The sequence below is a fragment of the Cannabis sativa genome, chromosome 8, assembly GCF_029168945.1.
Source record: "Cannabis sativa cultivar Pink pepper isolate KNU-18-1 chromosome 8, ASM2916894v1, whole genome shotgun sequence".
In the NCBI taxonomy this organism is placed as follows: domain Eukaryota; kingdom Viridiplantae; phylum Streptophyta; class Magnoliopsida; order Rosales; family Cannabaceae; genus Cannabis; species Cannabis sativa.
The window spans coordinates 18,432,211-18,444,199 of record NC_083608.1 but is presented as its reverse complement, the minus strand read 5'-3'; the positions used below and the strand labels follow the sequence as shown (position 1 = coordinate 18,444,199).

Genomic DNA, 11,989 nt, shown 5'->3' with positions numbered 1-11,989 from the left:
GACCACTTCTTCTCCTTGGACTCTCAGCTTTAATTCACCCTTCTGAACATCGATCAAGGCTTGGCCAGTTGCCAAGAATGGTCTCCCAAGAATAATTGGGACATTGCTATCTTCTTCCATATCCAAAACGATGAAGTCAGCTGGAAAGATGAACTTGTCAACCTTAACTAACACATCCTCAATGACTCCTCTAGGATGGGCTAGTGATCGGTCCGCCAATTGGAGGGTTACTGTTGTTGGCTTTGCTTCACCCAACTGCAATCTTTTAAACACCGAAAGAGGCATCAAGTTAATGTTGGCTCCCAAGTCACAAAGTGCATTTATTCCCTCAATTTTCCCTATAGTACAAGGAATAGTGAAACTCCCTGGATCTCTGAGTTTAGGAGAGAGTTTCTTCTGTAGGATGGCGCTGCACTCTTCAGTTAGAGCCACTGTCTCATAATCCTCCATCTTTCTCTTCTTTGACAGGATTTCCTTCATAAACTTCACATAACTTGGCATCTGCTCTAAAGCTTCAGCAAAGGGAATGTTAATGTGAAGTCTTTTGAAAACTTCCAGGAATTTGGTGAACTGCTTGTCTAAGCTTGACTTTCTAAGCCTTTGAGGGTATGGTATTTTTACATGGTGATCAATATTAGTTGATGGAGACTGCTGTGGTTGTGTTTGACTATCAGTGGCCTTCTTTGAAGTGGGTGTTGGGGTTGACATTGGTTGCTCTTCATTCTCCTTTTCTCCATTCACTAGTTGTGGCATTTCAGGACCATCATAATTTTTACCGCTTCTCAGGGTAATTGCCTTGCAGTTTTCCTTAGGGTTTACTTCAGTTGTGCTAGGCAAATTCCCTTGAGGACGGGTTGCTACTTGAGTTGCTAGTTGGCCCATCTGTGTCTGCAGGTCTTTGATTGAAGATCTAGTTTCAGTCATGAATTGAAGCAGTAAATCTGTCTGCAAACTAGAATTTCCACCAGAGGTTTGTTGCTGATTAAACTGTTGATTCTGATTCTGGTTCTGATTTCGTTGCTGATAGAACCCACTGTTTCTTCGGTTATTACCCTGGTTGAACCCATAGTTGTTGTTGTTGTTTTGTGAATAGTTTTCAATGGCCTTAGCTTCATCCATTGGAAAATCATCCACATCAGCTTGACATTCTGAAAAGTGATGGCTTCCCCCACATAACTCACACACAACTTGGGCTTGTTTAGCTTGCCCTGCAATTATCTTTGTCAATGCCTCAACCTGTGCTGTCAACTTTGTGATGGCATCAACCTCTAACACACCAGCTACCTTCTTTGATTGACTCCTCTCAGTTGGCCACTGTTGATTGTTTAGAGCCATCTCCTCCAATAGATCATAAGCCTCATTAGCACTCTTCCTCATAAAGGCTCCTCCAGCTGCTGCATCTATTAAAGTTCTTGTGTTTCCTACCAACCCATTGTAGAAGTTGTGGACCAGCATCCACTTCTCTATACCATGGTGAGGGCACATTCTGATCAGATCTTTAAACCTCTCCCAAGCCTCATGGAGAGATTCATTATCTTGTTGGCAGAAGTTATTGATTTCTCCTCTCAGCTTTGCAGACTTGGCTGGAGGAAAGAACTTTGACAAGAATTTCGTTGCCAGATCATTCCAAGTGGCAATAGAGTTGGGTGGCAAGGAGTTTAGCCAACTCTTGGCTCATTCTCTAAGAGAGAATGGGAACAGTCTCAGTCGAATGGCATCATCACTAACTCCATTAACTTTAAAGGTTTCACAAAGTTCCATGAAGTTAGAGAGATGCAGGTTAGGATCTTCAGAAGGGAGGCCACCAAACTGAACTGAAGACTGCACCATCTGAAGTATGGCAGGTTTAATCTCAAAGTTATTTGCATCCACTGCCGGTGGCCTGATACACGACTGCACTCCCGTCAGAGTAGGGAGAATGTAATCTCTCAAGCTGCGGCCATTAGCTTGATCTTCTACTGCGCCACCATTGTTACCGTTATTGCCTCCATTGTTTGCAGCATTCGCAGCCATGATGTCTGAAGTTTCAGCAGTTGCTGAAACTCCCTCTTGCCTCTTGTTCTTTCGGTTTCTCCTACAAGTTTTCTCGATTTCGGGATCAACTGGTAATATCACAGCTTGTCCTTGACGGCGCATACACTTATGATTCCTGAAGTAGATCACAAAAATATTGCAAGAAAAAGGTTAGAAAAATAAGCAAGAGAAAATATACCAAAGTAGAAGTTAGTATAATTTTGTGTAATATTAATCTTTAAACAATTCCCCGGCAACGGCGCCAAAAACTTGTTACGAAAATTCTATTTATTACGCAAGTGTACGTATCAAGTAGTATCCCACGCAAGTGAGGTCGAATCACAGGGAATTGGATTAAGTACTACTAAACTATACTTATGATTCTATTTGGTAAAATAATAAGATTGCAATTTAAAAGTAAATAACTCAGAAATTACAGAGAAAATAAACGAAGATTAATCAAGATGAGAGATTAGGGAGGTGAATCCTGTTGATAAGCTACCTATGTTAATACCTAATTGCTATCCTTATCTCAATGTGAAAGACAGATTATAAATTAACCTAACTCTTTTCAGATCTTTTAGGTTCTAAATCTTATGTTCTCTAATTAACTTCTTAACTAGATCAACACAAAATCAGCATTAAGCAATAATCTATTAGTCACTAAGGCTATGTAAATACTTTCGTTTTACATCAAAACCTAGACTATCCAAATTTTAGCATTCTCAATTCTCACTTTTCAGATTTCGAATTGAGATCATTAAACATGTAAAAGGTGATCAAGCTTGCACATGGAATTAAACACAAATAAAGATAGTATTCACACATAAGATGAAGGAATGGCAATTATTTATTAACTAGGCATAAACTTAAACAACAATCATCATCCTCCCTTATTGGGAAATTTAGTTCATAATAACTCTAAAAACATCCATGATTAATTCAGAAATAAAAACAAACATAAAGAAGAATAAAAAGGGTAAAAGAAAGAAACTAGAAGTTGGTATCGCTCCGGGTCTTAAAGATAGCTTCCTCTCCACTAGCCTCCACTATTAGGTCTGTTTTTGCTTAGTTCTGACCTTCAATGTCGTATTCCTTATATAGGGATGAGTGGTGTGCCTCCAATTGAGTGAAAAATCAAAATTAGGTCAAATCTGCGATTTCCGTTCCTAGTCGCGACCAGCATTTAAGCTGGTCGCGACTACAGGCAAAACTCGAAAAACTGAGTTTCTGCCAAACTCACGAAGTCGCGACCAGGGTCGCGACCAGGAAAAAGGGTCGCGACCTGGCTCTCTGGAGGTCGCGACTACTGATGCATCTGGAGCCAAATTTTCCAATTTTTTCCAAGTTTGTCCCAGTTTTTTGCCATTTGACTGAATTCGAACTTTAACACCCCGGGAACCTGAAATAATGAAAATCAAGCGTAAAACTGCTCCAAAAGACACCAATAGACGAGATAATGCTAACTTTAAAGACCCGAAATATAGGTTAATTATAACCTAACATCTATTCGCCAGATAGAAGCTATAGATTCCATATTTATGTTAGCGCTCCCACTCAATTGCACTACCGTGTTCCCAAAATGTACGTATCACCCTGACCCAAAAGTAGGCTTAACTAACAAATCAAAGAACACGAATAACACTCTTGAGATTGAACCTAATCATATCAGGATTAAGATCATTTGATCTAGGATCAACAGGTGATATTGAATTGAATAGATATTACGGTAAATTCTAATATATCTAATCAAAGTTCAATATCGGTCCCTTCCGATGTATACTCCATACATCCGATACTGGTAAACTTTGCCAATGTCCTAGAAAGGACATAACACTTTTCCAAGGTGTAAGAATACCTATCACTGATTATACCATGTCAGTCTAAATCCAGTGTTCTGACAAATCAGGGAATAAACTTTCGAACATATAATTAAGATTATATTCCACTGTGCTGACAACACTATAATCATTAACAAATTCATATGTTCTGGACTTAAATAGAATTCATACATTATATATATAATCATGAAATAAATCATGTGAACCATGCAACATAAAATGTTATTTCTGATCTTTATTAATAAGTAAATCTGATTATATGAAATGAGTTTTATTTAGGGCACAAAACCCAACAAAACCATCCATCCAAGTTGAGGAATGTAGGACATGTGTCATCCAGCTAGATGCCACGTTATAGTGCAAAAAATAAGAAAAACATACCTAAAGTTTTACACCCCTTCTCGAGCAGTGGATTATCTCCCAATAGCTTATTGCAACACAATTTACAAGTGCATCCCCGAGTTGTTATGTAAAATAATGGTTGTGATTCTTCCTTCATTATTCATAGCAATCAAGGTGCGTTTGTGAAGAACAGAGTTTTGGCTCACAATGTTCTAATTTTGCAAGATCTTCTCAAAGGTTATACCCGAACGATAGTTTCTCCAAGATGCTTAATGAAGATTGATCTTTGTAAAGCTTATGAATTGATTGAGAGTTTCTTCAAAAGCTTTCGAAAGCCTTTAGCTTTCCATCTCAATTCATTAAATGGATCATGGTCTGTGTGAGGGGAACATCTTATTCTTTGGTTTCGAATGGCAAAGTTCAAAAGAAATTCCAAGGTGCTAAAGGATTACGACAAGGGGATCCGATGTCTTTGCTACTTTTTGTATCGGTGATGGAGTATCTCACAAGATTACTGATGTTGAAGACTAAAGTCAAGAAGTTTAAGTTTCATCCATGCAAACAACTTAAGTTGATAATTTTATACTTTGTGGATGACCTTAATGTCTTTTGTAAGGGTTCTGTGGAGTCCATTAAGTGTATTTTTGATTCATATAGGGAATTCAGTGCTTGTTCAGGATTGAATGATAATAAGGCCAAATCTCATATTTACTTCGTGGGGGTAAACAGTGATAAAAAGATTAAAAAATAGGACCTTATTCAGTTTAGGGAGGGAACTTTTCCACTTAGGTACCTGGAGGTTTAGATGAGGCCTACTAAATGGAGATATGAAGACTGTGAAGCAATTGTTAGTAAGATTCGACTGATGCTGAATTGTTGGGGAAGTAAGCACTTATCTTATGCGGGTAAAACTCAACTTATTAACTTGGTCCTCATTAGAATTCGAGTTATTGGATAAGTATTTTTATTTTACCTAAAAAGTGGTAAAAAAAAAAGTGGATAAGCTATGTAGGAATTTTCTTTGGAGATAGAAAGGGAATACAAGTAGATTCCTTGTGACTTCATGGAATCTGGTTTGTAAGCCCAAACAGTACGAAGGGTTAGGGTTTTAAGATAGTGTGAAGTGGAATAAGGCTTCATTGGCAAAATATTTGTGGGCTCTAGTACAAAAACAAGACATTTTATGGGTCAAATAGATCAATAGTATCTATTTAAAGGGTCAACATGTATGGTTTCACGAGCTTCAACCAAATGTAAGCTGGTATTAGAGGAAGCTGATGAAACTTCGAGACAATTTCTTCATGGCAGAACTACTCAATGCATGTAAGAGTGGGAAATTTAAGAGTATGCTAATGTATGAATGCTTTTTAACTAGTGATTCAAAAGTGCAATATACAAAGGTGGTTTAGAATAGAATGGCATTTCAAAATATCATTTTATTCTATAATAGACCCTCCATTCTCGTCTTTTGACTAGGGATTTGCTTGCTAGGAGGCATGTTCCTGTTAAATCTCTACTTTGCCCTGTTTGTGAGGAGGCTGAGGAGAATCACTCATATTTATTTTTTGATTGTTCTTTCTCAAAGAGAGTTATGGAATCGGTTGAAAGTTGGCTTAGAGGAGCAATTTGGCCATCATAGTTTGAAGATTGGATTGCTTGGGCGAATCAAGCTAGAGTGAAGAGCTTGGTGACGGAGATAGCTTCTTTAGCATCGGTTGGAGCTGTTTATTGTATATGGTACAATAGGAACCTTTATTACTTTTGAGAAAAAGTGTTCTACAATTGTCTGCATAGAGAAGATGATTCGTAGATGTATATTAAAGGGAGGTTATCTTTGATTAGCACCAAGGAAATGTTTTGCTAGAAAATAGAAATAGGAGAGTTATTGAGTTTGTTGATCTTTTGTTATGTGATTGTAGGATTTGAGAGAGCCTGATTGGCTAGGTTCTGTTTTGAACTTTGTTTGTAATGGTTTCGCGTGATCAATGAATTATCTCTTTCATGATAAAAAAAAAAGATAATTTTTTTGGCAATGAAAAAGATGTTATTTTTTAGGGGCTTTTTCATATTTACACTTAAAAACAGTTTTTTTTTATTTATTTTTTTTTATTTTTACAAAATTCTACGTAGAAACCCATATTGCAACTAGCACTGCAACCTAAATTGTAACAAAAAATCGTATAAAAACTTCTATTGCAACTAGCGCTGCAACCATTTTAGAAACCCAAATCATAAATTTCAAAAAAAAAAAAATTTAAAAAAATAGTATATAGGTAATTCTCCTATTTTTTATCATTTCAAAAGTAAAACCATACTATAAGTTTATAAATATGTAATCGCATTACATAAATAATATAATTAATTATAATTTTTTTTTTTGAAATCAATTAATTATAATTTAAATAGAATATATATTAAATTTAGTTTGTAACAGTAAATATGTTCTGACAAAAAAATAACTGTAAATGTGTAAATAAAAATATCAAAAGGATATTTTAAGAAAGAAGATTTTTTTTTTTAAAAAAAAAATAGAGAAAGAAGAATTTCTAAAAATATAAAATCTCACAAAAATAAAATAATTTTATTTTTGCAAACAACTGTCAGATTTTACTATCTCATCAAAATTTAAAAGGATTTTACTATCTATTTGCATAAACATTGAAAAATATGTCCATATATAAATGTATTGAAATTAATTATATATTATTGTATGTAATGTAAATATAGTATATATAATTTGAATGTATTTAAATTGACACAAATGGTAATTTATTATGTATTATGTGAAGAATGATTAATGAAAGACAAGATTTGTCTTGAGACAGATATGAAATGCATTATTTAGAAAGAAGAAAATTCTTAATTTATTACAAGAGTTAAAGAATCACAAATCACAACCCTTCAAACAAAACATAATTGGTATTTAATAATTTCACAGGCGGGCTAATTCATTAATGTTTATGCAAAACATCATTTCTTAAACTTTTTTTTTAATATCTTCTTCCTACTTCTTTTCAATTTTTTTCTTCCATCATTAATTATTACAGAAAGTCAACTTTCATATTGATTTGACAAATCAAATAACACTTATTTTAAACCACAAAATATTTACGAATTTTCTTAATAATAATAATATTAGGTATGTTCGAGCTCTTATATCAGGTAAGGACACATTGGTTAATTCGTTCTGTTATTGTTCATTGAACAATTAAAAAAAAAACATATTATATTTTTGTACCATATTAATAAATAATTAAATTCGTAGATCTTGATTGTGGGAAAAAAAAAATCTCACAAAATCCAGCCCATAAAAGTAACGAAGAAAATAAGTATTGTTTACATTCAAAAAATGATTCAAAGCCCTTTAAAAAATGATTTTATTCTGGAAAATTAGTTAGTAGATTTAATACATTATTAATTTATATTAATTTTGATTGGTAAGAATACTAAGTACTATACTTTATTGTGTAATTACAGAATCACCCTCACCACCACTACCTTCTCACAAAATTAAACATATAATTGTTAAAAAGACAGTAAAGCCCTTTTGATCGATTGGGGACAGTGGACACTGTGGCAATTTTTTACTTTTCACGATATAATGGATAAGACTCATAAGAGTAGTACAACGTGAAATTACCAAAAAGGGTGTCTTTATCATATGATTTTAATAATTATTTTATTTTTTTTCTTTACTAATTGTTGAAAAATTAATGACTTTCTCAATAAGTCTGTCTAATATTTATTTATATAAATATTTGAGTGATTAGACTACTACCGGGGTTTAAGAATGCATGTTTTTTTCTTTGGAGAATTCTTATTTGTTTTCTTCTGAAAGATTTGAGCTTTAGTTTTTAAATCCTCCATTAATGGCCATGTGAAGCTCCTACGCCAAAATATTGAGGAAAGGAGGATTTCTTATGGAAATATAGGTAGCTACGACGAAGATCACAGATCCGCCATGGAAGGCCAACTGAGAAAGCTTGTTCAGAAAGATCTTCTTCTTCTTCTCATTGTTCTTGAAGCCTCTTTTCTTTCAGTGGTTTTAGGTGCCACGGACCCAGACGACTTGGCTATTCTGAACCAGTTCCGTAAAGGGATGAAGAATCCGGAGCTTCTCAAATGGCCGGAAAATGACGACCCATGTGGGACTCCGAAATGGCCCCATGTCTTTTGCCAAGGTGACAGGGTAACCCAGATTCAAGTTCAGGAATTGGGCCTCGAAGGTCCTCTTCCCCAGAATTTGAACCAGCTCGCTATGTTAGAAAACATCGGTTTTCAGAGGAACAAGTTTTCTGGGCCGGTTCCGTCATTTTCCGGGCTTAAGAACCTCCAGTGGCTGTTCTTGGATTACAACAACTTTGATTCAATTCCGGGAGATTTCTTTGATGAGCTTGACTCTTTGATGGTTTTAGCATTGGATGGGAACAGCTTCAATGGCAGTATTGGGTGGATGTTCCCGCCTCAGCTGGCGGATTCAGCTCAGTTGGTGAATCTCACTTGTTCGAGCTGCAATTTAGTTGGTCCTTTGCCTGATTTTCTCGGGAAAATGTCGTCTCTACAAGTGTTGGAACTTTCCGGGAATACGTTGTCCGGTGAAATCCCGGCAAGTTTTAAAGACCTGACATTGAGCAAACTTTGGCTGAACAATCAAAATGGTGGAGGAATGACTGGTCCAATCGATACCCTTACAGCGATTGAATCCCTCAGTGTTTTGTGGCTCCATGGGAATCAATTCAATGGTAAAATCCCAGAAAGCATTGGTAATTTAACTTCTTTGAAAGATCTCAATCTCAATGGTAATCAGTTAGTAGGGTTAGTTCCCAATGGTTTGGCAGATTTGGAGTTGGATAAATTAGATTTGAGCAACAACCATCTGATGGGTCCAATTCCAAAGTTTAAAGCAGCTAATTATTCCTATGGTTCTAATGCATTTTGTCAAACTAAAGAGGGGCTTCTTTGTAATCCGGAAGTCATGGCTTTGATAGAGCTTCTTGATGGGTTGAATTATCCACTGAGGCTAGTTTCTGAATGGTCTGGTAATGACCCTTGTCAGGATTGGTTTGGAATTACTTGTGATCGTGGTAAGGTCTCTGTTATTAATTTGCCTAAGCTAAATCTAAATGGTACATTGAGTCCTTCCTTGTCAAAATTAGATTCTCTTAAACAAGTTAGGCTACAGAATAACAATTTGAGAGGTTCAATCCCTGAGGAATGGACTAGTTTGAAATCTTTGACATTGTTGGATCTTAGTAGTAACAATCTTTCCCCTCCTCTGCCAACTTTCAGTAGCTCTGTAAAAATTGTCATTGATATGAATCCCCTGCTAAATGGTGGTCCAGCTAAGACAGTTCCATCACCAGAGAGTAGTCCAGCTGGGGCAGCCCCAGCCGGAGCTACCCCAACCGGGTCTGGGGGATCAACATCTTCACCCAAATCCAGTAATAATCCATCTTCCTCATCATCAAGCTCACGGAATACCAATGCTAGTTCTGTGCCACAAAAAAATTCTAATAGGTCTAGCTTAGTTCCTATTGTTGTTCCTATTGCCAGTGTTGCAGTGGCTGCGATTTTGCTAGTAATTCCATTATCTGTCTACTATTGTAAGAAGAGAAAAGATGCTTTGCCTCCAAATTCTCTTGTTGTTCACCCAAGAGATTCATCTGATCCAGAAAATATGTATAAGATTGCTGTTGCAAGTAATACAAATGGGAGCGCTTCCACCGCCACAGGGAGTGATTCGACAAGCAGAATCAGCAGTGGAACGGGTGAGTCTCATGTCATAGAAGCTGGAAATCTAGTTATATCAGTTCAAGTTCTTCGAAATGTGACTAAGAATTTCGCCCCGGAGAATGAGCTTGGTCGTGGAGGCTTTGGAGTGGTTTATAAGGGAGAATTGGACGATGGCACAAAAATAGCTGTGAAAAGAATGGAGTGTGGGGTGATTAGCTCCAAAGGTGTTGATGAATTCCAGTCTGAAATTGCAGTTCTTTCGAAAGTCAGGCACCGTCATTTAGTATCCCTTTTGGGTTATTCCGTTGAAGGCTATGAGAGACTTCTTGTTTATGAGTTTATGCCACAAGGGGCTCTTAGCAAGCATCTTTTCCATTGGAAAAGTTCCAAGATTGAGCCTCTCTCTTGGAAAAGAAGGCTAAATATAGCCTTGGATGTTGCTAGGGGGATGGAGTATCTACATGATCTTGGTCACCAGAGCTTCATACACAGGGATCTCAAATCATCTAACATTTTACTCGGTGATGATTTTAGGGCAAAAGTCTCAGATTTTGGATTGGTGAAACTGGCTCCTGATGGTGAAAAAAAATCAGTAGTGACCAGACTTGCTGGGACTTTCGGTTACTTAGCCCCAGAATATGCTGGTAAGTGTTCTTCTTATACCATACTATTTTACTTTTGCTAATGCTAAATGTGTTTATCTGAAAGTTTGTTTGGTTAGTACTCTGTTTTATTTGATGACACTTTACTTTGAATTGCTCAGTCTCAACTTGTCACTTATATATATATTTACATACACATGTTTGATGATTGAATATTCAACTGATACCAACTTTTCACATGCTCTGATATATTTAGTGACTGGAAAGATCACAACAAAAGCAGATGTCTTTAGCTTCGGTGTTGTGCTAATGGAGCTATTGACTGGAATGATGGCACTTGATGAAGATAGGCCTGAAGAGAAACAGTACTTAGCTGCATGGTTCTGGCACATAAAATCAAACAAGGATAAACTAATGGAGGCTATCGACCCTGCGCTTGAAATAAACGAAGAAGCATTCGAGAGCATTGCCATCATTGCTGAATTAGCCGGGCATTGCACTGCAAGAGAGCCAAACCAAAGGCCGGACATGGGGCACGCTGTAAGTGTACTATCCCCACTGGTCGAAAAATGGAAACCACTTGATGATGACACCGAGGAATACTCGGGGATCGATTATAGCCTACCCCTTAACCAGATGGTAAAGGATTGGAAAGAAGCAGAGGAAATAGACTTCAGTTACATTGATCTGGAGGACAGCAAGGGTAGCATACCATCCAGACCAACTGGGTTTGCAGAGTCTTTTACTTCTTCTGATGGTAGATAAAAGAGAAACTCCATTTCCATTGGCCTTTATTTTTGTTTTTTCCTTTACTTCTTCCCCAAATTGTTGTTATTTTGTTAGGTGTAGATATCATGTGGTGTTCATTCTGTTTGGGAATTTAAGATGTTGATAAGTTTTAGTTTTTATTGTTTTTCTTTTGTGGGAAGAATGAGAGTTTGTGAATTGTGAAATCTCAAAAACCTTCAAGTTTCATGCCAAGTGGTTATGTAGATACAAATCATCATGAACTGAAAAAGACCGGTTATTGATTATGGTTAAGATCAATTATCTTGTATTTGTTACCTTTTAATTTAATTTATTTTTCTTAAAAAAAATGTGAAGTATAATTAAAATTTTGAAACACTTGCCGACAATTTGAAAAATGAGAAAAGTAAGATCAATTGTGTAGGATTATGAAATTTCCTTTAGAATTGATTTTGACATCTTCTTTAACAATAACTAATTAGAAATTAGCACTAGTATTTGGGGACAAAAAGTTGTTAATAGAATAATAAGAAAGGTGAGACGTCAACAAAAATCTTCTTTCAATAAAACCAAAAACAATTAATTAACATAATAATAAATTTATGATTCGTAATTAGAGATTCCAGTTCTAGATACGGTGCATAATTTAGCAAGACATTACAAATTTTGTCAATAATTCTGTTCAATTCTCAACCTTACACTTCTTCCATG

At 36.1% G+C, this 11,989-nt stretch overlaps 1 protein-coding gene and 1 non-coding gene across 2 annotated transcripts; both read left to right on the top strand.

Moving 5' to 3' along the window:
• The first annotated feature begins 1,465 nt into the window (after nucleotides 1–1,465).
• Nucleotides 1,466–1,572, top strand: LOC133030673 (small nucleolar RNA R71). Its single transcript, XR_009684219.1, has one exon. It is a non-coding gene; the product is annotated as a small nucleolar RNA R71 (small nucleolar RNA).
• Nucleotides 1,573–7,905: 6,333 nt separating this feature from the next.
• LOC115698930 (receptor-like kinase TMK3) lies at nucleotides 7,906–11,578 on the top strand. The gene is made up of 2 exons (XM_030626130.2): nucleotides 7,906–10,573; nucleotides 10,788–11,578. The coding sequence occupies exons 1-2, from the start codon at nucleotides 8,158–8,160 to the stop codon at nucleotides 11,294–11,296; spliced, it is 2,925 nt and encodes a 974-aa protein (XP_030481990.2). The 5' UTR covers nucleotides 7,906–8,157; the 3' UTR covers nucleotides 11,297–11,578.
• The last annotated feature ends 411 nt before the right edge of the window (nucleotides 11,579–11,989 follow it).